Below are 26,388 nucleotides of genomic sequence, written 5' to 3'. Positions count from 1 at the left end.
GTTCAGAAAAAATGCATTTATGTAAAAGGTATATGCATAGAAAAATGAATATATAAAAAGGCATATATACGTATATAAATGCATATATACACGCATATGTATATATATAATATATACATATATATATACATGGAGAGAGAGAGAAAGAGAAGCAAACAGGCAAACCGTGAACACTTGGTAAATCTGGGTCAAAAGTACACAGGAGTTCCTTATACTATTTTTGCAACTTTTAAGTTTAACGTTATATCAAAATTAAAAGTTACTCCAAAACATCTGCTTTAGCAGAGATTGCTAGCTAATTATAACACCTGTTTCCTCTTCTTCCTGGGCGGTCCACTAGCCTATTTCTCCCAGGCTATCCCGTGGTTGGTGAGACCATGTGGTAAGTCCCCACCAATGGACCGTGAGTGAAGGTGATGGGCACCACTTCCAGGTTGGATCCATAAAACCTGCCCAGCTCTTTCCCCTTCTGGGCAGTTGGAAGCTTGTGTTGAAAATGGCAGAGCCACAGGATGGAAGGAATCTCCATTTGGGAATTTACGTGTGCAAGGAATAAACTTCTGTTGTGTTAAGGCACTGAGACGGGGGCAGGGCTGAAGTTTATCTGGCACAGCTTCTAACATGACCTTAACCTCCAGCTTCATCTCTCACACTCTAGGCTCCAAACACACACTTCCCTGCCCTTGACTTTGCTTATGTTGCTCCTTCTGTCTGAAACACTTTCTCAGAAGTCCTTCCTTCACGGGCCCCTCAGATGCACCGTCCATGACTGTCCCAATTCTGTGTAACAGGTTCAGTTTGCAGGTCTGGTTTGCTCTCTGCGTGCAAAGATTCATTTTCCCTTATAGTCTCACTCTCTCAATATTCCCCCAAGTTGCCTAGCTGGTGCCCAAGATACCAATGTTAGTCTGGATAAAATAGAAGTAAATTCGCTGACTTCTGCTCTGACACCTCCAGGCACCGATTTCGTGAATATAAAGCATGAGTTACTACAAAATCCTCAGATTTTTATCAACAGTCCCAATGGTCAGATTTTTGGTCTTGGCATTGAGTCACTGAAGGGTGTCACTAAGGCATCCTAGGGAGGAGCTGGCCCACCAGAGGCTGACCACAGCGCTCTGCATCAGGCACAAATAGTAGAAGGAAAAAATGGTGAGAAAGGGATAGCAGAGGAGGTGGGGATGGTGGTGGTTGTGTGTGTGTGTGTGTGTGTGTAAGGAGAGATGCTTGTGCCAGTAGGAATGGAAGCTTCATAAGACACATTTTGTCTTTTTTGCCTACTGTTCTGTCCCTAGTGACTGGTACATAGTAAATATGTGTTTATGTGTTGCACAAATGAAAGAATGAGCAGGGAGCAGGCTCACACGTGTTAGCTCATGTGTAGAAGGCATTTTGAACACAGAGGCATGACTGTGAATGAATAAAATGGGTGCAGATTTACGGATGGAGGGCATGCAAGTATGTGTGTGTAAGTATTCCTATGTCATCCATCATCATAATCACAACAGTTTGTCATGGAGCACCTTATGGGGGCCCACATCCTTCTGCACCTGCAAGGAGCAGCAGTCCACACTTAGACTCCTCCTGTACCCCTTGTTCTTATCAAAATACATCCAGGCCCTTAAGGCATGCTCTCTGCAACCATGCTGCGGTCTGAAGAGCACTAGTTCTGTGTTGTGGCAGCTCTGCTGTGTGATCTTAGGCAAGCCACTTAAACTCTCTGAGCCCCCTTTCTTCTTTAGTTCGATGGCCATCCCTCAGGGCTATTGTGTGGATGACCTGGAATAAGTGAGATCAGAGTGTAGAAGTGTTTTGTGAAGTGCCCAGGCATATGCAGACAGGGAAGATTATCTGGTGTTAGGAAGCGATCAGGGAAGCTGACAATCTCGGCCGAAGTGACAACTGGCCAAGGCCAGAGCCCTGCGCCATCTCCCTGCTGGCAGCTTCAGCCACAAGACATTAGGTCTCTGCCCTGGCAGCTCTGCTGGTCCCACCTCTGGCCCAGCACTCTGTCCCAGCTTTCCCTGTTCCAGGGGAACCTGTGTCTGGGGGCAGAGGTGGATCCAGGAAGCATCCCCCTCCCCCCCAGCTGGGTCCCACCTCACCGCAGAGTCCACGGCCCTGGGGTTTGCTGGCTTTGCTGGCCTCCAGGATCATGAGTCCTGAGCTGTGGAGCCACTGGATCTGGATGTGTGATGGTGTCCGGATCACATACATGTGGCCTGTGTCCTCAATTGTGAACCCGTACCTGCTCACAGGGGGCCACACAGGCTGCAAGTCCACAAACACCTTGTGGGGGAGGGTGTTCAATGTGAGCACAGCTTGTCTGCCTGTCCATCCGTCCCTCCCTCCCTCCCTCCATCCATTTATCCAACTAGCAGTTATTAAGCATCTGCTACATGGCAGGCTCTGTTTCACACGCACCCAAGACACAGTCCAAGGTGGCATGGAAAAGTTCTAAAAACATGTTATGAGCACAAAACAATGAGACAAGAAATGCAACAGCTGGAGGCAGGCGACATCTCCATGCCCAAAGAATCCTGAGCCCTTCTAATCACGCTCTTTTCTTCTGATTCTGCTCAGCTCATTTCTTCTGGGAGACTGACCCTAAATCCCCAGCCGCTGGGTTGGGTACCCCTTTCTCTGGGGTCTCCCCCGCTCTGTACCGTCCTTTAAGACAGATTTGTTCCCTCATCAAGGCCCTCCATGGGCTGTGAGTCTCTTAAGGGCAGAAACTGTGTCTCACTCACCTTTGAATCCCCAGCACCTGCCTTTGGGCCTGACATGAATTGGGGGCTCAAGCAATGTTTGTTAAATATGCAACACTTTAAACTCAAAGCTACAACCCCTGCTACTTACAGACAAGGTTAAATTTGTATGTATTATTAGTTTTACTATGTGGAAATGGGAGATGATAATATTAGGATTTTTAAATATTTATAATGACTTTATACCCTCCCATCCAAGAATCACTGTTTTATTAATCACTTTGCAAATTATCCAGTGCATAAACTACTGTGTTGAATAGAGGAAGCCCTAGCCCAGTAGTCGGAAAACTTTGACCTTGGGCAAGTCCCTGGCTCTCTCAATCTAGCCTTCTGAGCTGTACAGACAGGGCCATGGGCTCCACAATGCTGGAGCACCTGGGATGAAACCCAGGGAGTTTTATGCTTAAGCCTTCATCTCATGGAAAACCCACTGCCCTAAGCCTTGTTCCTGGGAGTCTCACAAGGTGTGGCCCTTGTGTTCAATGTTCAAGAGCAGATTCTAGTAACAGGGCTGCAGGTCTGAGCTCAGGAATAGGTGGGGAGAGCCGACACTTTGGGACCTGAGGAAGAGATGAGTCAGCCCTACTCACCCTCCCCCTGGGAAGAGCTGAGGCAGAGCCTTCGGGGTGGGTACCCCACAGAGGGTGGGCTGTGGCTGGGCACCAGCCTCCTTGACAGAGGTGGGCTTGATGTGAAGCCGATGCAGCTTAGTGTGTTCACATGGCCTTATATTTTTGTAAAAATTGCAGAAGCGAGATATTTTAACCACAATCATTTAAGGCTACTGTCTCTTGCCATTTAACTTCTTTTCGGTCGCAACATTCCTCCTGGTACACTTCCTCCCCTGACATTAAGAGTGGCCACAAATATTCTAATTAAAATCACCTCCAAATATACCTCATTTTGCATTATTTTTCTTTTAGAGGATCCCTCCCTTCCCTTACTCCCAGTTGTGAATAAGCCTCAAAGCCCCTCCTCCCCCGATGCCCCACCCCTTGCCTGACTGCTGCCCTTCCCTGGGGGCTTGCTCTTTGATGCACTCACCTTCCGGTTGAAGCGGTCAATGGTGACCTGATGGGTCAGGTGAGTCACATTCAGCATCACCAGGCAGAACGGCGGCCAGTTCAGGTGCCCCTGCAGAGAGAACCCAGCCCTCATCTACCTGGAGCCCTGCTGCCGCCTCCTCCTGGGGAGCAACTCTTCCCCCGCAACCCAACCTCGCCTCAATATGCTAGGGGCACCCACTGGGGCTGTGCAGATGGTGCACGGAGTCCCACGGAACATTCTGCTTCCGCCTGACCTCCTGCAAGCCCCCCAGAAAGCTGCCTCCTTTCACCTGGCTCATGGGAGCATCCTAGTAGGCGGTTCCCTGCAGCCAGCACCCTTGACCACAGGCCATATCCTAGGGGTGGCATCCCAGCTCCTCTGCATTTCAGTGCCTCTCACAGGGGCCTAGGCAGCTGGGAACGGTGCAGGCCCCAGGAAGGGCCAGGAGGTGGCGCTCCACTCACTCTTTCCCCAGGCGCTGGTTCCAGAGGAGCCCCATGACTGAGACAGACGGAGCTGCTGCAGGGGCCTCTTCATTGTCCTCGCCTCTGATAACCCTCAAAACCCAACTCACTGCTCAATCTCCCCTCCAAACCTAGTCAGGTCCCAAGGCCCCAGCAGGAAGGGAAGCCGGGGACAGTCACCAGGTTGGCACTTTTGCAGTCGAGGACGTGAACAGTGACCATTTCATCGGGGCTCTGGCTGAGGATGTAGATGGCCTCCTTGAACAGGGCTACATAGCTCCCGTCGAAGGTGACAAAGCTCAGATCAGGGAAGATTGAGCACCGGCCTGGGGAGGGCAGGGACGAGAAGAACAAACAGATGCCCCTGGGGCCAAGGCCACCCGGGAACATGAGGCCTTCTCCTGGGTGATCCAGAGGCCTTGGGGGGCTGGACGGTCACACAGTGATCAGAGGTCACGAGGGTAGGAAATCTGCCAGGTCAGAGGTCCCACAGGGGGTTCATGTCAGGGTTACCCTGAGGCTGGAAAGCACACAGGAGAGGGGCAGAGATTGTGCCGCGTTCAGGGTACGAGAAAGACATGGGAGGCACCCGCGGACCCCACGACTCACAGGCACACTCCCAGAAGGGGCAGCAGCGGTCACCGCCCACCCTCACTGCGAGGCCCAGGACCCCACAGCTAGGAGGCGCAGTGCCCTGGGGACAGTGCTGGGACTGGTTCACTCGGATCAGTTGGCCCTCCAGGCAGATGTGGCGGACGCAGTCCTCCTCGGCGATTGGCTGGGGCACAGGGTGGAGGAACAGCCTGAGCGATCCCCTTGGGACCACGGTCACTCATTCCCTGCCCCACCTACCCCCAAGCCGTGAGGGCCCAGATCCTTACCCCATAGGTTCTGGCAGGTAGGGGACCCTGAGGTACAACGACAAGGGAATGGTGCCTTCATCCTCCCTCCACCCACCCAACACACCACTGGGGGCCTAGGGCTGGGCTAAGAGCGAGACTGGGGTCAGGGGACTGAGTCCCAGAGAGTCTGCACATCCACCTGGCCCTGCAGAGAGTTCTAGGTACATAGCAGGTCCGCCAGCTCAGACTCGTAGAAACCCAAGCACATGCACGCACACACAGTTTATCTCTTTTCTTACAAACGCACAGACATATACCACCTTGCAACACCACACATCACATGCACAAGAACACACACACAGACAGATAAGCATTCACATGGAGTCCCATACACGTAAACACAAACGAGTTCACACACAGCCCCATATGGGTACACACATACATGCAATGCACACAACAGCACACCATGCTGTCACACCAAGCCGTCCAATGGGCCCCTGTGTCCCAAGTGGGGCATGGAGGGATCTGCTATGGCATCAGAGGCCCAGAGGAGCTTGGAGAATTTGCAGGCTCCAAGAGCTTGGGGCAGGGGTCAGGATGGTGACTAAACGGCCATCTGGCAGCCTGGAAGCTGGCTAAGGAGACGCCGCCGTCGACCTTGAGGATGTGAGAGCACGATGGTGTCCAAGCCCCGGGGCACAGGAGGAGGGAAAGCATGGAGGGTTCACATACAGGGGCAGAACCCAGACAAGTCACTCACGACACAGATTTCAGGTGTACTGGCTTCAGCGGTGGTGGCCAAGGACACGGCCGGACCTGCCGAGATGCTCTGGGCTGGAGCCGAGCGCCCAGACTGCTCGGTGGTGGCCTCTCCCTCCGGCTCTGCTTGGGGCTGAGGTCCTGCCGAGGTGCCATGCACCTCAGCCAGCTGGGGGAGCAGAACCAGCGAGCTCTCTCGGGAGGCCGTCCTGGCTGAGACTCTGCTCAGCGGGTAGGACGTGGGCACCAGTGGTACGGTGCCAGCCCAGGGGCCCTCAGCCTCCGTCACCAAGGTAGCAGCAGTGTGGGCCACAGCAGGCGTGAGCTCTGTGGGGCCCCCCTGGGCAGAGCCATATATCCAGGTGGGCTGAGACACTTGCTCGGACAGGATGGCCATCTTCTCCGTGGTGCTCTTCCGTGGGCCAGCAGATACTGTGGAGGCCGCCCCCCCAGCCAGAGCCACAGCCACGACCCCAGAGGCTGGCAGCGTGGCCCCCAGAAGCAGGTCTGGAGCTGTGCCTGTTGCCTGAGGGACCACATGACTGGGCGGGTGCACCTGGGCCAGGACAGCCTGGGTGAGAGGCAGTGCGGGGCTGAGTGTCCGAGCAGGCAGAGTCGTGGCCACGGCGGGAGATGCGGCCTGTTGCTGCAGTGGAGGGGGGATGGCAGAGACGCTGGGGCTGGGCGTGGCCACTGGGGCGGACGTGCCCACCTTGGCCAGGGGCAGGCTGGTGTCGGGAGGCAGACCAGAGAGGAGCTGGGGCTGCCGAGTTGACTCCAGAGATGCGAAGGGTGTGGCCCCCAGGCCACGAGCGACTGTGGACAGGCTGGCGGCAGTTGCAGGCCCCGAGGGCAGAGCGGGAGGCCTGGTGGCTGCGGTGGCATCCAAAGCGGGGTGGGACGGGGCCGTGGGGAATGGGCTTGGCAGTGGGGATGCTGGTGGGCCCGTGGCCTGGCTGGGCCCAGGTTGGACCTTCTCTGTGGATGGCGCTGTCTTCACCATCTCAGTCACCAGGGGACTGGCAGGAATCTGTTCTGCGGCTGTTCTAGACTCAGCTGGGGGGCTGCTGGGACTGGAAATGCTCTGGGACTGTACGGGACGGGGGATCCCTGTCCCCGTCACGACCTCCGTTATTGATGGTGTCGGCAAAGCCTCGTGGGATCCTGAGGAAGTGGGAGGCCTGGAGGTCACCGCAGGGGAAGCCACAGGCCTGGAGGAGGGACTTGCGGGCAACTCCAGGCTCGGGGAGGGCTGGAGGGGTGTCGTCTTAACAGGCAAGGAGCCAAGGCCTAGGACCGTCACGGCTTTGGTCACGAGAGGGAAGCGAGGTGCAGGGGGTGACAGGGAGGAGACTGTGATGTTGACGCTTCCCGCAAAGATCACAGTCACCCTGGTCGTCTCCATGGCACCCGCCCCCATGCCTGATGTGGGCATCTGCTGTGAAAGGGGAAGGGATGAGGGCTCTGGGACACGAGGGGTGGCCAGGTGGCTGGCGGTCACTCCCGTGCTGGCTGGGGCCTCTGTGGGGTGCTCAGGGACGTTGGATGCAGTGACCCCCGGTGGCTGCTTCTGAGTGGTCTGGGTGGGGCCTGGAGACAGAGCTGGCCCCTCAGTGGCTGCCACGGGTGGGTTCAGGGCCGTGGTGAGCGGGATAGCTGGTGTGGGTGCTGGCCTGTGGGATGGGGCCCCGGGAGCTTCCTGTGGAAACTGCAGCTCCTCGTCACTGGGGGTGGGCAGCTCTTGACTGGGAGGCAGGGTCTCGTTGCCAAAGGCCTCCGTGGGAACCAAAACCATAGGCTCCACACCTGGGGCAGACCAGAGAAGAGGCTCAGCCAGTGGGGCGACTGCTGCCGCAGGGGTCATCACCGGGCAGGGCTGTGACGTGGGGCTCCTGGGCTGGCGCCCTTGGTGAGGGGGGGAGGCAGCTTCTGACAGCTGGTCAGGGACTCTGTCACGTGGTGTTAGACGGCCCAGAGAAGTCAGCAGGTCTGGACCCTGTCCCACACCTCAAACCCTGAGCCCAGAGCCCAGAGCCCTCAGGTCTAAGTCTGGCCGCATTCTCAACACGTGACCCAAGCCAGTCCCTTCCCCACATGGGCCTCATTTTTTCTGTGAACTGGGGGGAATGGACCAGATGAGGTCCCTGCCTGCTCTAGAGTGCTCTCCTTCCAGAGGCCCCTGTGCTGACCCTGTTTCACCAGGGACCCGGGGGGTTTACAGGTCCAAGGAGGGATTAGAAGTCCAGGCCACTCACAGTCCTCCAAGTAGACGCATCTCTGTGTGACTTGATCCAGGACCCTGGGGGTGGGGCACACAGGCACACAGCCTTCCACCCTGAGGACAGAGCAGGGGGCCAGTCAGCGGTCTGGAGCACCAGGAGGGCCACCGCCTTTCACCTGGACGGAGCACAGACCTCATCCTTTCTCATGACACACGTGTGTGTGTGTGCATCTCATGTACACACTCACATGAACCTCCGTGGAGACAGCATGTACAGGAGCACACATACCCAAACACGCATGCTGCACACTCCTGCCCTCAGACAGAGGAAAACACGAACAAAGTCTGGTTATGTGCGCACTTGTGCCCACACTCACAACATGCACACGTGTCTCCATTTAGGCGCATTCTCACGTTCCTCCTCCACACCTGCAGGACTCAAAGCCATTCACGTGGATACACATACGTCCACACGGTCCGCCAAAACATCAGCGTACCTTCTGCACACACGCCCAGCTGCACCAACACCCAGATGCATGCAGCTCATACGCGTGCACATACACACAGCTGTGTACAGCTGTGCACCCACAGCCACCCTTTGTACACCCACAAGGCTCAACTATACACACGTGTGCACAAACTGACATTCACATATGCCCACATCAGGCAGGTTCACTCTGGCTCACACACATCCCCATACCCAGTACACAAAACACATCTACACAAGTACACGTGAATACACACGCACCACAGTACATGCTCATGCCTAAACCCACAGACTGCATATAAACCCATTCACTCAGGTGTATGCTCAAATACACTGAGGTACACACCTTGAATCCACGCCACCTCACCTGGGCACATCCTGGCAGCTGGCTGCCCGTGGGTCCTGGCAGGTCTGGAAGCAGGGGCTGGCACAGGCATCGTAGTGCCACTCACAGGTGGGGTAGGGAGCCCCCGAGCGCTTGGCATCTGGAAAGGTGCCCCAACCCGAGACAGTGAGACTGAGCCCCAGCTCCTGATCAGGTGCCAGAGCACAGAGGTCATCCCACCTCAGCCCATGCCCACCCTGCTCCGTGGAAGAGATAAATGGACTCGTGCAAGAAAAGTGAAGACTGAAATGAGATGAAATGAAACAAAACAAAACAAAATCAGATCAAATCCAACCTGAGGGGAAACCATATTCCTGAGAGTTGAGGTCGGCGGCTGGGGGATCTTTGGGTCGGGACTCTGGGAACTTGGTGGAGGGGCTGAGGACCGGGGGTGGGGTGGGACTATGGAATGGGCCGTTGGAGTTGGGCTTTCAGAGGCGGCCAAAGAAGAGGCTGGGACCCCTGATCTTTCCATAAGGCTGCCTTGTCACCCTGACCTTCTGGGACCTTGGTGGCCAGGCTTGCCCCCTTGTTGGTAGCTAACAATAATAATAACAACAACAGCCAACTCTTAACACCAAGCACTACACTCGACATTTCACAAGTATTTACTCATTAATCCTCACAATAATTCTATGAAGTAGCACTATTATTATCCCCATTTTACAGAAGAGGAAACTGAGCACAGAAGATGCCGGGAATGGAGCAGCAGGCTGGAGGGAGCAATCCCACCCGGGCAGCCCCATCCTAACGAAGCCCCATCCCCAGTCCCCAAACTGCTGCTGACCGTGAAGCCTGCTTTTATAAGATCCTTGAGACCAGAACTAGGAACTTCCATCTGGGGAGCACCTACTATGAGCCAGGCCCAGAGCAAAGCCCGGGAGATACAGTCAATCCTCACAACAACCTTCTGAGGCAAATATCCCCATTGCACAGATGAAGAAACAGGGTCAAGGAGAGGGGGGCTGGGGCTCCTCCAAGTGCCAAGGACCGGGATCAGGACTGTCTGCCTTCAGAGCCTGGGTGTCTTCCAGCAAGGGACACAAGTCCTGCCATCATAGCCAGTGATGAATCTGTCCTGGGTGGGGTTCACAGGTGGACTTGATAGGTGACCACTGAATGTGAGAGTGAGCTGGCCCAGCCCTGGGCTGGGAGCGGTGGGGGATGATAAATGAAAGGCTGACTGGGGACATATTTACACATGTGTACATGTAAATGGATCCGTTCATACAGCACGGGGGCCCTCACAGGCACAAACATACATGTGCACGTGCAGGACAGAGAGGCCAGCCTGGAGCAGTAAGGAAACTGTGATCGCTGTCTCCAGGGTTTAGGCAGAGGACTACTTTTGGGGCTCACCCACCTGGCAGGGAGACGGCAAAGCCCTGGAACCCACTGGTCTCAGCTGGAAAGGGCACGAAGCTGCCCCATCACCGCCCAGGTTCTTGGGCCTCTCGTGGGAGCCAGGGGGGCTGTGGCCTCCTCAGGCTGTGCCCCAGGGGGCAGTCTTTGAGCTCACAGGGCAGGCATGCGCCCCGATCAGCAAGAAACCTGAGCCTGCGGGCTGTCAAGCTGCGGCCACAATGATCAGTCTTCTGGCTTCCACAAAGGCCGCCCTATTTTTAGACCTTGTAAATGGCCTGTGGGAGTAGGCAGGACCCAGGAAGCTGGCTGGGCCCCAAGTCACAATGCCCAAGGCTCCCTAGGCCACCAACAAGGAGGCCGGGCCCCCTCCCATCTCAGGGGTGGCACCCATGTGGCTTCCCTGTGTCAGGAGAGTGAGGATCTCGTCTCTTGGAGGCAACTGGAAGGATGAGGTGGGAGGGAAGCTGAGTCAGGGGCGGAGGAGCTGAGGGCGATGCAGGGTGGACACCTACCCAGAAGGCGGAACAGCGTGCCCCGGCGGAAGGCCTCCGTGTGCTCGTACAGCCGGAGGGCCAGCACTGGGCCCAACACGTAAAGGAAGGCCCCAGGCTCCGCCAGGGACTCGAGGGCCACCAGGCCCGCATGCCACGAGTGCAGCGAGAAAGAGGCATGGTGGTGGAAGGCATCGCTGGCCTGCCACTTGGCCAGCTCCAGAGACCCATTGGCCATGACGTGGAGGAAGAAGTTGGGTCTGTCCGCTGCCTCCAAGGATATCACATCTGGGTCTGCCAAGAGCCACGAGGGTGAGGTCAGCAGAGAGAGGTCTGGATGCGGGGAGGGGGCAGACACCCAGGCACCGTCTGCAGTCTCAGCGACTCAGGACTGGGTCCTGCTCCTCCCAGCCTGCCCGCCTCCCCTCAGCCCACCCACCTCTGCCTGCTGGCTGCCCCTCGGCACATACCACCTCTACCCGAGGGAGGGAAGGTTGGGGGTTAAAGCCCCAACTGCAGAGCCTTGGGGAGGTGACTGAACTATCCCCTCCTCCCTCCCTCCCTCTCTCCTTCCTTCCATTCCCTCCTTCCTTTCTTCCTCCTTCTTCCCCTCTCTCCACCCTCCCTCCCTCCTGCAAACATCTCTGAGGCCCCTCCGTGTACCATGTGCTAGTCTAGATGCTAGGGATACAGCAGTGAGTAGGACAGACAGAAACGGCTGTCCTGGTGGAGTTCTGTTCTATGGGACGTACTAGACAAGCTGGGGTTTGCTGATTTGTCAGTTTTCTTGGTCCCACTCCTCACAGAATCCCAGAGGGTCAGAGCTGGGGGACCTGAGGCTGAGCCCAACCCACGGCAGGGAAACTGCCCCAGAGGTGGGAAGCGGCCTGCCCAGAGGCCTACGAGCTGGGCTCCGCTGTCCTCTCTCCTGTCTCCACACTGCTGGGTGGATCTCCCCTGCCCCCCACCACAGGGCCCTGCAGGGTCAGGGCCCAAATGCACAAGCAGGTGTCCGGAGTCCCGGCCCGCCATGGCTGACTGTGCTGTGGGCAAGTGAATTCACGCCTCCAGGCTGTGAGGGACAAACGGTGTGTGAAAGGCCCAGCACAGGGCCTGGTGTGTCTCCCCCTCCCCCCATCACCCCTCCACCTCGTGGCCCCAGGAGATACTGCACAGACTTCCTGTTAGACCTCCCTGGGCAGCTGTGAGAAGAAATGAGGTAACTGGGGGAAGAATTAATTCTTCATGTCAGCAACAACTGCTATCGATCAGGACTTAACTCTGTGCCGGGCACAGTGATGGGCAAGCTCTCTACCCGCTGCTTGTAGTAAATTCCAAGAGAGCCCTGTGAGGTGGCGAATTCATTCATTCAGCAGCTAACACTACTGAGGCCCCCACCAGGGGCCAGGCGCTGTTCCAGGCACTGGGGACACACGACAAAACCCCTGTCCTCACGGAGCTGACATTCAAGCAGCGAGTGGTGGGTGGGGAGCAAATAATGAACAAGCAAATTCTATAACAGGTTAGAAGGTGGCGACATTGTCATCCCCATTGTACAGATGAGGGCGGTGAGGCCTAGAGTCACACTGACGGTGGAAAAAGGAGGCAGGATTGGAGCCCAGGCTCTTAACCACTGTGCAGTCAGCCCCAGGGATGGGATCCAGGAGTGGGCATGGGGCAGCCCAGGCGGGGAGAGTGCTGAGTCCCTCGCTGGGTGACCTCAGGCAACTCACTTCCCCTCTCTGGGTCTCGGCTTTCTTGTTTGTGAAGACTGGAGTTGGCCTAAATCAAGGTTCTCAACCATTTGTCCTGAAGTCCTCCTAATGGGGGAGAGGCTGAATGCCAGACCTAGAGGTACAGCTGTTCCTCGGTACACCCGCCCTGGTACCAAAATCCAAGGATGCTCAAGTCCTTTACATGAAATGGCCCAGCACAGTCATCCAACCGCATTCGTGGGTTTCCATCTGAAATTCCACCCGCGACTGGCTGAATTCGTAGATGTGGAACCGTGGATACAGAGGACTGACTGTACAAAGTCTTGTGTTTTACCTTAAATAATCAAACGATTTTTCACCTTCCATTTTCTAAATTTTATTTCTCTTTTAATATCTCTGTTTGGGAGGAGCCTGCCAAAAGTGACAGCCTGGTTGCTGTCACTTGCTAGTGATGTCCCCTTGGGTAAGTTACCTAACCTCTCGGGGCCTCAGTTCTCACATCTGTAAATTGGGAAAATAACAGCACCTACCTCCTAAGATTGTTGTGAGGGTTAAATGACTTATTATATATGAAGCACTTAGAACAGTGCCTAGCACACAGCAGGTGCTACAGAAGAGTGAGATATTATTAATAATAAATCAGTAACCTCCTCCAAAAATCTTTAAGTAAAATTGATACTCCAGGGAGATGCACCAGGTTGTGGCTTGTGTCCCTTTAGTACATCCTATAGGACATCAAGACCATGAGAGTGAGAGGCTCAGGCCTAAATGACTGCTGAAACTTCCTCTCTGTGACATCTTCTGCTCTCCATTTCTTCCCATCACAATCTTACACATCCTTCAAGGCCAAATTCAAGGGACACCTCCCCCACGTAGCCACCCCAAATCTTACCTGGAAGGTATGTTCTCTTCTGCTGTCCAGTACTCTGGGCATAGCACAGGGAAGGAACACAGGATGGGGTGGGAGTGGGAGCCTGGGTCCTCACTGGGCCCTGCCCCCAGCTGCCCAGGAGACCCAGGTCTGAGATGGAGGCTGGCCTTCACAGCCTCTGGGCATCCCATCCACAGTGACGTTCTCCAGGCCCAGGCTTCTCTAGGGTTTGCTTAACATGCCATAAAACCACTGGAAAATCAACACCCCCTCTAGACTAGACCTTACTTACTGGGCTAAAATACTGAATGGAGAACAGAAAATTCCCACTAAGAAGATGGTCCATTACATCTGGAAGGTTATAAGACACCCTTCCTTCTTCAAGCAGGACCACACAGATCTGGGGGTCAGGAATGTCTAGGGAGGAAGTGTTCCCTTTTGGGGCAGTGGGGATGCTCCTGTGGCCTAGTCCCTGGCTCCTCACTCCCAGGTTACCTCGTGCAGTGACGTGATTCCTCCTGGCACCTCCTACTGTACCCCCGGCTCACCCCACCATGGACATCCCCTTAGCTGTGCCTGGGGTGTCCCTCCCCTCCTTAAAGCCCTTCCCTGGCTCCCCACTGCCCTCAGGATAAAGATCCACTTCCTGAGCTTGGCTTACAAGTCCCTTCCTGGCTCCTTTCAACCCTTCAAGGGACAACAGTTATTCTAAGAAGCCTCTGCTGACTCCCCAAGACTGAGTTAGGGGCTCCTCCTTCCCACAGGCACTGTAACTGCCTTTGACGTGTCTGTCCCCTGGATGGGACTGTGGACTTCTGGTGGGCAGGGGTCGTGTCTCTGATGCCACTGATTCCCCAGTGCCCAGCTTGGTGCCTGGCATGGGAACAGGGCTCAATGAAAGGGAGGGAGGCAAGGAGAGAAGAAGGGGAGGAGGAGGGGAGGAAGAGAGAGAAAGACAGGACGATCCTCGTAACTAGATAAACCACAGACCTGAGAATCTGAGAACTTAAATTCTTAGGCTGGAATGAACTGAGATGTGTGTTGGTTCAAGATTCCGGTAGATGCTGGGATTGGCTTCACGGACCATCCCTGTGATTAGGGAGATACTGACTAGATGGGACCAACAGGATTTGCGGGGAGAAACCCTGATCAGTGATCACAGTGACCACACACTGGGACACACACAAATGGCCACAGAAGAGGAGGCTTCCTAGCACTGGTGAACTGAGGCCTTGGCTGGCCCAGCGCCCAACACAAACACCACCGGCGGTCACTCCCCACCGGGCAAGGTCCTGCCACCCCTCAGGCACTACTGAACTCTGAAGAGAAGATGGTGCCCACTACAGCTAAGCCCTTTAGGTCTGCTGGCAGTCAGACCCAGGAGGCTGGCTGGTTCCAGGTGTGCCCCAGTCTGTGTAACCCACCAGATCAGGACTCAGGACCATAACCTGAGCAAATCAAGAGCCCACTCCTCCATTCACAGGAGAAGGTCCCACTGGAGTTAATATATCAGCCAGTTCCCCTCTGGTATTTACAGTCTATCTAGTCTTAAAAATAGAGAGGAGAAGTGGGGAGGGGGGTAGGAAGGGGGAGAATAAGAAGGAAATTTAGGGGGAGCGATGGGAAGTAGTAGTTATTGCCACCTAGCTTTTCTGGAATACAGCTGCTGTGTGAAGCAAGGTCCAAAGGGACATCTGGACCTTGGCCTCTCTGGTTTTTTCAAGAAGAAGACAGAAGGTGTTTCTTGAAAGAGGCTAAGAGGCTGACCCAGAACCCTGTCTCGACTGGGAAAGGGGTGCCTGTTGGAGCCCCACATTTCTCCAGCTACTATAGCTGGCTTAGGGTCATAGCATCCTCCCCTCCTCCAGCACCTGCTTCCCTCCACCAAGTGCTGGAGTGGGGCCAGAGGGTGGGCCTTACCGTGGGCCTTGGCCTTGTAGAGGGCAGCCGTCAGCAGGAAGTCCACAATGTCCCCCGGCGCCACATCCTCTGCTCTCACTAGGACTATGGCACTGCCTGCCACCTTCATGGCCACCAGGGCACCTCTGGCTGCCAAGCTGGCCAGCTGGTAGGGGCCCTTACCTAGTGCTGGAGAGAGGGGGCCCGGTCATAAGCCCTGCCGCCCTGGGACTGTGCCCGCCTCCCATCACTACCTGCCCAGCCCTGCCAGAAGCGGGAGGAGAGAGGATGCTAAAGAGCTCCTCTTGGTCACGCCCCTCACCCCCGGCCCCAGGGACCTTGATTCCCATGAAAAGGAAGGGACGGGAGCCCCAGGCTGCCAGCCCCTGATGGGAACTGACCCTCTGCACAGCACCTAGATCACTTCACAGGAAGCCTGGAAACAAGGCCACCCCTGGGGGGCATCTGGGCCCCCCAAACGTCTCTCCATGGGCCTTGACTGAGACTCTACCATTCCAGCTGCTGCGCTATTCAGAGTCGCCTCTGGGAGAAGATGCCAGACCTGGTCTCTCCCCACCTGAGGTCTGAAGGGTAAAGGCCAGGAAGCCTTGGGCTCAGCATTAGTGTTTATCTATTTATTTCAAACATGTGTCACCTGTGTGTCTCTTGGGTTCCTGCGGTGGTCGGTTGTCAGTAAGCTGGACAAGGGAATGGGTTTCCTAGACCACTGCAACAGCCTCATAACTGACCTCTCAGCCTCTGGTGTGGCCCGCCCTCCAGTCACCCTCCTAGCCACACTCCCTTCGGCGACTCCTCAGTGGCTCCCCCTTTGTCCTCAGGATAGACTCCAAGAGCCCAGCTTGATTCAGGGGCCCTTCACGCCCCAACCCCGGCCACTGCCACACTGAATTTCTCTCGCTCTTCCTTGTAAGAGCTGTGCTGTGTCCTACCTCCTGTCTCACTCGCGCTGTCCCACCCACTCAGCGCAGTCCCCCCCCCCCACACCCCGTTCTGTGCCCGGGGCCAACGCCTCCTCAATCTCTGGGGCCCAGCTCAAATGTCACCTTCGTGGTGAAGCTCTCCCGGCACCCTCTCCCACCGCACGCAAGCGTCCTCCCTCCCCTGTGCTCCAGCGGTCTCGGAGCATGGCTCATGCCGATCACAGCTCTTATGAGGAGGGTCTCGACTGGGGGTCCACGTCTGTCTTCCCTACCAGACAGGACAAAGGCAGTGCTGTGCTGGCTTAACAATCAGCTCTCACAAAATGAACAAGCAAACAAAACCCCATTTGGTAATGTTTGCTGATTTCCGTGAATAAATACTCCCACCAGTGGTCAACTTCAAACTACCGACTGAATGTGGAGAGAAGAACACACAGTGGGTTCTAGAAAGCCAGGGTGGGCCGGCTCCAGAGCACCACTGGGACAGGTCTCATTAACTGGTGAATCCCCAGCGCCCGGCAAAGGCCTGGACCAAAGAAAATGTTGGTAGAAGAGCAGAGTAAGAATGGGTGGGAGGGTGGGTGGGCGGGTGCAGGATGCTAGAAACAGCTTGTCCTTTGCCAGTTACTGCCACCCAAAATGCCACAGAAGGGAGAAAACTCTGCTCAGAGCTGTCTTGCTGAAATGTCTTGCCTGGTGTCAGACAGACCCCGCCTGTGCAGGGACTGCAATCCTCCCATTGCAGATTCCTGCCGTCAGGGGTTAAAGGTTTGGGCCAGCAGGAGCCCCTTGAGGCTAGCATTTTGGTGGGACTGCAGGCACTGTGAATGATCATGTTGCACCCTGGTCCAGCCCTCATCTCACGGATCCCCTAACTGGCATCCTTGTCTCTCTAGTCAGTCCCCCCACTATTTCACCCACTATACTCTCACCAGAGGACGTTTCTCAAACCAAATCTGATAATGCAGTTATGTGAGGACGGAGCCTTGGGCCTTTACCTGTACAGGCCTGCTCCTGGCAGGATGGTGCCTGGAAGTGGGGGCAGAGGGGACCTCAGAAGTCAAAGGTGAATGGCACCAGGGACTTGATGAGTATCTAATTCTGCCAACCTGGCCCCACCGCACAAAGATCAGCGCTGAAAACTACTCCTGGGCAGCCCTCCAATCCCACCCAACCCCAGTGATTAAATTGACTCATGGATTCTAACACTGGTCATTAACCTCCCTGGGGTCTTTAGTCATGACCTGGTTAATGCAGAAGTTGGAGCATAATCTGGTGCTCTGCAACACTGGCTAAACTTAAAGATGAATCTGACAGGCTGTGCCAGACTGTAAGTTTCGCCCCAGCAAAGGAAGAGCAGTTTGCATTTGCCTTTGCCAACTCAAAACTTCAGGAAACCCAAGACAATGTCCTGTGGGCCTGATGAGCTAGATTATGAAAGCTATGGGGCAGCACGTTGGTGCAAATGGGGTTTTCACTTCCTGGTGAAGCTGCCCCGCATGAGCACATCCCCGGGAAGCTAGCCTGGCCTGGGCTCTGGACAGAGGCTGCAGGAGCTGCTGGAGGCAGAGTTCCGGGGCATCCCTGGGCCCTGCACTGTCAGGGCTCTGTCTGCATGACTGCTCCTCCAGGGCCAGCAGGGCCTCAGGATGGCTGCTACTGTTGTGGCCCCAGGGCAGGGATGGCAGTGCCCCAGCTTTCAAGGCTCCACCTGGGGAGGATGAGCTTACCTTTGTTAAAGAAGTCACAGTCATATGCTGAAAGAGAGAGAACAGAGACTTCTTGAGAAGCCTGGAACAGATGCGCAGGGCCAAAGCCCCATCCCAGCTCTCTCTCCTTCCCCAAGGGCTAGACCTGGCCTGTCTCCCAAACGCCAAGATTCAGACATGGTCATTAGATCCAGATATCTTAAGGTGCAGGAAATACAATGGCTCCCTCTCTGTGCCCCTAACACAAAGCTCAAAGCCTGGCCCAGAGTAGGCATTTGGCATGTACCAAATGAATGAATGAATGCTGGGACAGAAGAGTATGTTTTGTGTGACCTCAAAGGGCAAGAATTGAACCAAGGAACGGAAGCTCCAATCGGAAATGTTGTGGAAGGTCCTGGAGGAATGCAAGCACAAGATAGAAGTCGGTCTTTCAACAGCTTTGAGTAGGAAGGGACCCAGGGCCTCCAGAATCCAAGCCTTTTTCAGGCCCCTGGGTGCAGTCTCCATCAGGTTTTGATAAGCTCCTCCAAGTATGTGCTCCATACGCCCCCTAGTGGCGCAGCACAGCACCACAGCTTGTTCCCCTGGCACGTAGGCCACGGATTCCTTAGTCCGCTGGGATAAGCTGGGGATTTTGCAGGGGGCACCTGAAGCCAGGAGCAAGACCATAAGAAGCCAGTTGACCGAGCAGATCTGGGACAAAGGCTGAGGAGGGGTCTCCCTCACTCACAGGCATGGTCTGAAGACAGCCACCAACTCCACCCCACACCCCAAAGCCCCATGATGAACACTATTCCTTTGCATTTGGCATTGCCCTCTGGAAACAGCACCAGGAATCAGTAGACTGACCCACCACGTGGCTATGGGTAAGTATGTGCTTTTCCTCACTTGTGGACTCAGAAGATTGAACTCGAAAATTAAAAGATCTCCAAGTATCTGGTTTCAAGTGTGTACCAGGTTAATGGGAGGTCGCCCAGAGAAGTCGTCAAAAGCCAGCTCTCTAGAGACCCGCAGACCTGGACTGAAATCCCATCTCTCTCACTCATCAGCTGTGCATACTGAGACAAGTTTCTCAACCTCTCTGAAATTTAGTGCCCTCCTCTGTAGGACGGGGACTACCACTACCATCTGCCCCACAGACTTGTGAGGCCTGGACTGGGGTAAGGCAAGTGCTCACCTCAAGTGCAAAATTTAGGGGGACCTCAAAAATCTCAGTAATCAGGATATGTAATATTTTAATACAATTCTTTAATTGCAAAATTAATGCAAAATATCCATGATGGACAAAATATCAAAATTTTAAAATAGACAAGATCAGTGACAGCACCTTGCTGAGCCACACTGGAGCCTGAGGCAAAAGGAAAAATCAATAATATGGAAGCTGTCATTACTTAAAATTGTGATATTTTGTTCATCAGAGATGTTTCTGCATTAGGTTTGATTTTTTTTTTTTAATATTGCCTTAAAATATTGCCTTTTTTGGTATCCCCTTAAATCTTGTGCTCCAGGAACTGGCCTCACTTGCTTCACCCTAGGCCTGAATATTAAGTGAGTTAATGCACAGAAGGCACAGGGCCTGGCACACAGTAGATTCTCAGTAAACGTGTGTTCCCTTCTCCTTCCTGAAGGATTTTTATCAGAGAAGTAGAAGGAGAAGCAGACTGCATGAGGACCCAAGGCTTCTGTGACAGAAGAGGCTCATGGTAAAATGGGCAAAGAAAAAGGAAGCCAAAGGCAGATTCTGCTCCATCTTCTTCCTGAGGTCATCCTGCCTGGAGCTCTCATGCCAGCACCCACGTCCCCACGAAAAATGACAGCAACCTCGGCTCTGGCACAAGCACTGTGCCAAGTGCTTTACCTGCATTTTCTCATGTAAATCTCACAGCTCCCTGCAAGGAAGGTACAGTTCTCTTAACCCTCAATTACTAGTCAGAGTCTAAGGAACATGCCCCAGGTCACCCTGCTTGGTGGAACTGGAGTCTGAACCCAGACAGTGTGGCCCCAGCACCTGTATAATAACCACTGCACCACAAAGTGAGGCGTCTTGCACCAGGAAGATCTTTGGTATGCAGAAACAAATAATAATCAATTAATTAATCATTTAAATTTCTAAGCATTTTATTTCATCTTTTTAATATTTACTTTTGTATCTGTTTTGTGACATACATTTACACTACTAATAGTACATATATACGTACATGCATCTATGTGTATGTGTGTGTGTGTATATATATATATATATACACATATATATATATACACACACACATGTTGTGTGTGCTCAAAATGTTTTCACTTGATAGGAGTGTACAACCAAAAGCATTTGCAGACCACCAGTGCTCCAGAAAAACTGCTATCTTGTGGTGCCTCTGATGGGCCCCATGAGTCTCTCCTGACAAAGGTCTTTCACATTCACTATCTCGTTCGACCCTCACAGTAAACCTGGTGGGACACGTCTATTCCTATTTTTCAGATGAGAGAATGGAGCCCCAGAGAGGTTGGAGGACTTGTTTGAGGTCACACAGCTTGCAAATGGCAGCTCTGGGTCTGGAACCCAGGGCTCCTGACTCCTCTGGTAAAGTGGTTAAGAGCATGGGTTTGCAGCCAGACCACCTGCAGTGGAGATGAGCCCTGGCTCCTCCACCAACCTGTGTGACCTTGAGCATGTTACTTAATCTCTCTCTTTCTAGCCCATTTCTCCAACTGTAAAACAGGAATAAACAGTCCTACTTCACAGGGTAGTTATAAGAATTCAATGAACGATGAGCACAAGCCAGAGTGATGGGACCCCACAGGCCTGCCCACAGAAGGGGCCCACGCTCCCCCTTGGATGACTGGTCTGGACACTCACGGCAAAGGTGCGGGGTCCTCCAATCGACGGCCACCCCATGCTGGCAGCACTGGTGGGCATAGGCAGACACGCTGGCACAGAAGCACTCACAGTCACCGCCCCGGCTGCACCCACATGTGTCTGTCAGGCAGTTTGAGTAAAACCAAGTGACATCGACCTAGAGGAGGTCAGAAGTCAGATGTCAGAGGACAGACCCTGAATGTCAGCCCTTCACCTTCTGGGCTGCTGTCACTCAGCCTCAGGGAGCAGCATGAACGTGAAGGGACCACAGGATGGGGCGAGCTGCTTACGTGGGGTGAGGACAGAAAGGCAGGCAGCTGAGAGGGAAACGTTAACTCCGTGACGCAGGTAGACCCTGCTTTTGAGAACTAAGCTTTCTCCTTCCTCGGGCCTAGGCTATTGGATCCAAGGGCTTAGGGTGTGGCTGAGAAACAGACGTGGGGCATGAACCCCCAGCCAGGGCCAGAGACAGCCAAAGCCCATCTGACAGCAGCCTTCAAGGCCCTGGAGGGGGCCATGCAGAGCTGAGCACCAGCTCTCCTCTGTCTCCACTGAGGGCTGATGCCACAGCGTGAGGGGTCTGTGTTCACCAGTCAGAAGAACTTCCTGATTGGGAGGAAGAGCCAGATTGAGATAGGCTTGAAAAGGGCACAGAAGCTGTTTGACTGTGTCTGTCCCAGGGAAACAGGGCAGACTCATCCGAGCAGACCAGAGGCAAGGGCATGGCAGAGGTGAATCTTTCCTCTAGACCTGAGGTGTCTCTCCAAGGCATGGAGGGTCTGAGAGCAGAAGGGATTCCAGGGAGGTGGGAAGGGGGCCCAGGAGTAGCCAAGCCTGGAGTCCACTCACCACAGGGTGGCAGGTCTCAAACACCTCGCTGAGCAGGATGCTGCACTCCTTTTTGGCAAAGGGTTCTCGGAGAGGATTCAGGACACATGTGTCTCGGGGGTCGAGGGTGTCTGGGCACTGAGGGGGCAAAGGCAGCGCTGTTGATCTCCCTACCCCTCAAATGCCTGTTGCCTGATGTGGTGGAGACTCTTAGAGTGGCTCCCTTGATCCCGGCCTCCTGTGTTCACATCCTTGTATAATCCCCTGCCCTTGAATGTGGGAGGGACCAAACTGACAAGTCGACAAAAGACAGCAGAGGTGACACATGGATGTGGTTATGTGCCAGTGACTGCATTGTCATGTTACATAAGAGTGCAGAGCCCATCTGGCTGGAGTCTTTCCCTTGCTGGCTGTGAATGGCACGTGGCAGGAATGGTGGGTGGCCTCTAGGAGCTGAGGGTCGTCCTGGGCCAACAGCTCACAAAAAAACTAAAGCTCTCAGTTCTGTGACTACAAGGAATGGCTGTCAACACCACATGAGTGGTCAGCGAAACAGATCCCTCTCCAGTCGAACCTTCACATGAGAGCCCAGCCCTGGCTGACACCTTGGCTGCAGCCTGTGATACTGTATGCAGAGAACCGAATCAAGCTGTGCCCTGACTCTTGACCCACAGAAACTGTGAGATAATACATGTGTGTGGTTGGATACTGCTAAGTCTGCAGTTATGGTGTTACACAGCCATAGAAAACGAATACAGATTTCCCTGATGTCTGCTGAACCTCCTCCCCCTACATTGTCACTAGAGCCCCCCAGGGTATGCCTAAGCGGATTATTGAGAGAGAAATGACAGTGAAGGGTGAGAGGAGGGAAGCAATAAAGGTGAGTCACCCACTCAGCTTCTCTAAAATGGAATGGGTTAGAGCATACTTTTCTGAGGCTGTGAGAACAGCCTTGCCTCACCTCAGGATTACATTTAGCTCCAGGCCATGACTAACTGCTCCCCTGACACCAGTCTACATAGGCTTATCTCCACCTACTCCCCAACAGAGAACTAGGAGCCTAAGATCACTCGGTCCAGGACAGGCAAATATCTAACACTCATATCACCACTCTCTAATGCAGCACCCATGGCAGACATAACTAATCACTCACAGTTCTTCCAGCTGAGCCTGACACAAGTGTTGGTATTTCTCAACATAGCTGCCCAGGCAGCCTCATCTGACTGATCAGATTTGTCACATGAAGTGAAATCTACCCATTATCCCTCTCCCAGCCCCTTCACTTCACAGAGGACCACAGAGAAGATGGGACTTACTCAAGGTCACCCAGCAAGTCACTGGATGATCTAACACAAGAACCCCAAATAATAAAACAAACAAAAGAAAAACAAAATAAAATAATTGTTTAAGTAAAAGAATAAAACAAGAACCCAGATCTCCTGCTGTCAGCTCAGTGATGTTTCCCCCTATCACTCACAGCTTGGCAGCCTCAGACATCTCCCAAACCTCAGAGACATCCCCTATCATTTCTGCCTCTGCTAATATTGCCCTCCCTCTCTCTGATACATTCCTCCATCCAAATATGGTCTATCATTTAAGTACCACACTAGTGCCACCACCTTCAGGAAGCCTTCTCTAATTGCCCCGACCCATGCGGGTCTCTCTTGGTCTCTCCTGTGTGCCAGACCTATCGCCAGGCACCAGGGGCACAGAGATGGGTAAGATGGTAATGCTTCAACAAGACTCATCTTCCCTACTAGGTGGTCATCTCTCCTAGGACAGAGATTTTGTCTCCTTCCCAGCCTCAGCCCTCCTACCAGGGCTTGGTCTGGGGTCTGATGTGTGAGATGGGATGGTGCATGTCCTCAGGCCACAGGACAGAGTCCAGGGCTGAGGATGCTGGGTCAGAAGCTGAGAGAGAGGTTGCAGGAGCAGCCCTGCACCAATGTCCCTCTCCCCTGGCCTGTGACCAGGGTCCATTTGGGTGAGAGGAGTGAGCCAGCTTGGAGAGGTTTTACCTCAACTGTAGCCCAACTGCCACCAAACTCCTGGGGGTTAGTTAACTCTAACTTCTCTGGGGTCCTCATCTCATTGATGGTCTTTAAGTCAAAGTTCCCACAGAGTCCTGCCAGCTGGCCCTGAAAGAAGAGAGAATGGTCAGTCTCAGGCATTCCGAGGGTGAGCCACAGGCAGAGGGGTCGCCCTGAGCCTAGGAGTCTGTCGTGGGCCCAGAAGCAACTACTGGGGTCACAGTGTTCAGAGAGAGAAGAGTCAGAGGAGAAGGGGCCCAGAGTCGGGCGGGGCAGATAGGACAGCAGGCATGAGGCTCCTGGCTCTTTGGCGAGGGTACAGCTCATGCAAGGACACCCAGTGGGCTGGCTTGGCTCTAGGAAGGAGCACAGGGCCCGTGAGGGTCACTGATCACATGACTACCTGCCACTGTGGCCCCGCCTGAATGTGCACCGTGGTTCTCTGGTCCCATAAGAGGGTGATGTGTTCCCGTGGGAAATGCACCAGCGTGAAAAACCCTGCTCGCCACGTGTGGACCTCCTGCTTCTCATCCAGGAAGCTCTCCGGACTCTAGGGGGACAGAGGTGGCCATTCCTGAGGCCAGAGTGTCCCCCAACACCCGGGTCAGCTGGGCCTGGCTACAAGTCACTGCCCGGCCCCAGGAGTTCACCAATTCCTCTGCCTCCCTCATGCCCTGACATTGACCTCTGGGCTCCTGGCCGTGGCCAAGGAATTCAATCTGGGCTGTGGACTCAGTGGCTCCAAGAGAAAGTGCTGTGGTAAGGAGACCAGTCCTTAGCCCTCTTCTGCCCTCTATTAACCAGCAAACTGTCCATACAAACTTCACCTGCACCAGGCCTTACGGGATTTCCTGAGTCGTCATCGAAGATGATGAGTGAGTTCCCAACGTTGATGGAAATAAATTTCCTGCAGATGATGCCAGAGCTGTAGCAGTTTACGTTTTCTACAATCACAGAGAAGCTGAAGTCTGATGTGCTCTGAGGAGAAATAAGTTAGTGCAATAAACCAGGGAGAGAAGAGATTCTGATGAGAGGCATGGGGTAGGGGGACACAGACTCTGAAATAGTTTTCAACCCACTTCTACTTCGTATGAGCTGTGACTCTGGGCAACTTACTTCAGTTCTCTGAAGTTCAGTTTTGTTTTGGGTGCCTGGTGCAGTGTTTAGCATGTAGGGATTCTCCAAAAAGTGTTTGATGAATGAATATATAATAGGGATGACTGGTGTTGACAGGGGTGTAGGGGAAGGGGCACCGTCTTACACACACTGATGATGGTAATGTAAGCCTTTTTGGAGGGCAATTTGCAGGCACTGGACAACATTTCTAAATGTATAACTTTTATAGCAATTCTACTTCGAAGCGTCTAGAGACACATCCACAAGTATTCATTGAGCATTTAAATATTGACAACAACAGAAATGTCCATCAATGGCGAATTACAAAACAAACTAGAGTACACCTTTTCTGTGGAATTCTACAAAAAGAAGAAGAAAAATTTACTGACTCTATGAGATAATGTCCGAAATATACTATTAAGTGATAAAACCAAATTGCGGGATTCTATTCATAGAAATTAAACAAAACGTGTGTGTGTGTGTGTGTGTGTGTGTGTGTGTCTGTCTTATGGAAAATGATCTTGCAGGATTCACACCTAGCTGTTATGAGTGCTTATTCAGCAGGGAATAGGAACAGAAGAGATGTGAAGAGGAATATTTGTTTTTAATATATGCTTCTATATTGTTTTAAATGTTAGTGAAGAGCATGCAAAACCTTTGAAATTTAAAAAATAAAACAAGGTCTATAATCTTTGTCTTGTGGAGTTATTGAAATTATGTGAAAGACCCCAGCACAGTGCCTGCCCCATAGATAGGACTTATTCCATAGAAGGTTTGTCATTATTACTATTATTATTACTGTTACTTTTACTATCATATAATGAGATGGACAGGCCCTTAGCAAAACCAAGGTCCCTGAATGTGTCTGAGGCACTCTCCCGCCCACCCTGTTGGTACCCTTTTCTCCTTCTGGAGGGGATCCTGCCTGCACACCAACTCTCCAGTCAGATTTCTTGGTTCCAACCTGACCCCAATTCTGTCCCTGACTAGTTGTGTGGTCTCGGGTGAGATACCAACTTCCTTAAGCCCAAGTTACTCCAGCTATAACATGGGCTCAATAAACTCTGTCTTGCTGTAAGAGTTAAGTGAAACAATGCTTTTAAATGGCTTGGTAGACCACCAGGGATATAATAAAAGCCCAGAAAGCATTTGCTTTTACTATTACAGACAGAAAAACCACTGGCACCCAAGGGGGCAAGGTTATAATGGTGACAAGCAGGAGGACAGGCAGACTGGTGGGCTCTGTCCAGCCCCAATCTTGCGTCTCTAAATTGCCACACACCAGGGCTTAGATCCTCCCACCCACCTAATTATGTACCAGCTGCTCTGGGTCCCTGTAGAGCCAGCTGGTACACACCCAGGCACTAACCTTGACCAGGTGCACTTTGCACGCTCCCACGAAGTCAAATGGGAGCCCATCAAACGTGCGGTAATGCCGGTCGCCATAGGCGGTGCAGGTGGAGGCACAGGGGTGGAGGGCGCACTGGAACGAGCCGTGCTGGCACACACTGAAACACACGTGCCCAGACCCCTGACAGGGCATGCCCTGCCCCCACCCTGAATGTCCAAGATGGAACCACTGCCCATCGAGCGCCCACT

The 26,388-nt window shown here is 53.6% G+C and overlaps 1 protein-coding gene across 1 annotated transcript in view; it reads right to left on the bottom strand.

The window, feature by feature from the left end:
• OTOG (otogelin) overlaps positions 1-26,388 on the bottom strand; it is a gene marked incomplete at both ends in the record, with an annotated part of 84,947 nt that overhangs the window by 15,839 nt on the left and 42,720 nt on the right. Inside the window, 16 exons of the mRNA XM_082845002.1 lie at positions 2,106-2,289; positions 3,813-3,902; positions 4,460-4,605; positions 4,889-5,057; positions 5,882-7,686; positions 8,136-8,215; positions 8,956-9,073; positions 10,851-11,123; positions 15,336-15,503; positions 17,986-18,012; positions 20,816-20,972; positions 21,665-21,781; positions 23,662-23,781; positions 24,077-24,223; positions 24,517-24,651; positions 26,159-26,297. Of these exons, the coding sequence (XP_082701128.1) occupies positions 2,106-2,289; positions 3,813-3,902; positions 4,460-4,605; positions 4,889-5,057; positions 5,882-7,686; positions 8,136-8,215; positions 8,956-9,073; positions 10,851-11,123; positions 15,336-15,503; positions 17,986-18,012; positions 20,816-20,972; positions 21,665-21,781; positions 23,662-23,781; positions 24,077-24,223; positions 24,517-24,651; positions 26,159-26,297 (3,875 nt within the window). The remainder of the gene's footprint in view (positions 1-2,105; positions 2,290-3,812; positions 3,903-4,459; positions 4,606-4,888; positions 5,058-5,881; positions 7,687-8,135; positions 8,216-8,955; positions 9,074-10,850; positions 11,124-15,335; positions 15,504-17,985; positions 18,013-20,815; positions 20,973-21,664; positions 21,782-23,661; positions 23,782-24,076; positions 24,224-24,516; positions 24,652-26,158; positions 26,298-26,388) is intronic.

Source organism: Leucopleurus acutus (assembly GCF_964270905.1).
Source record: "Leucopleurus acutus genome assembly, chromosome: 8".
NCBI lineage: Eukaryota > Metazoa > Chordata > Mammalia > Artiodactyla > Delphinidae > Leucopleurus > Leucopleurus acutus.
This window is presented reverse-complemented; position numbering and strand designations above follow the sequence as displayed.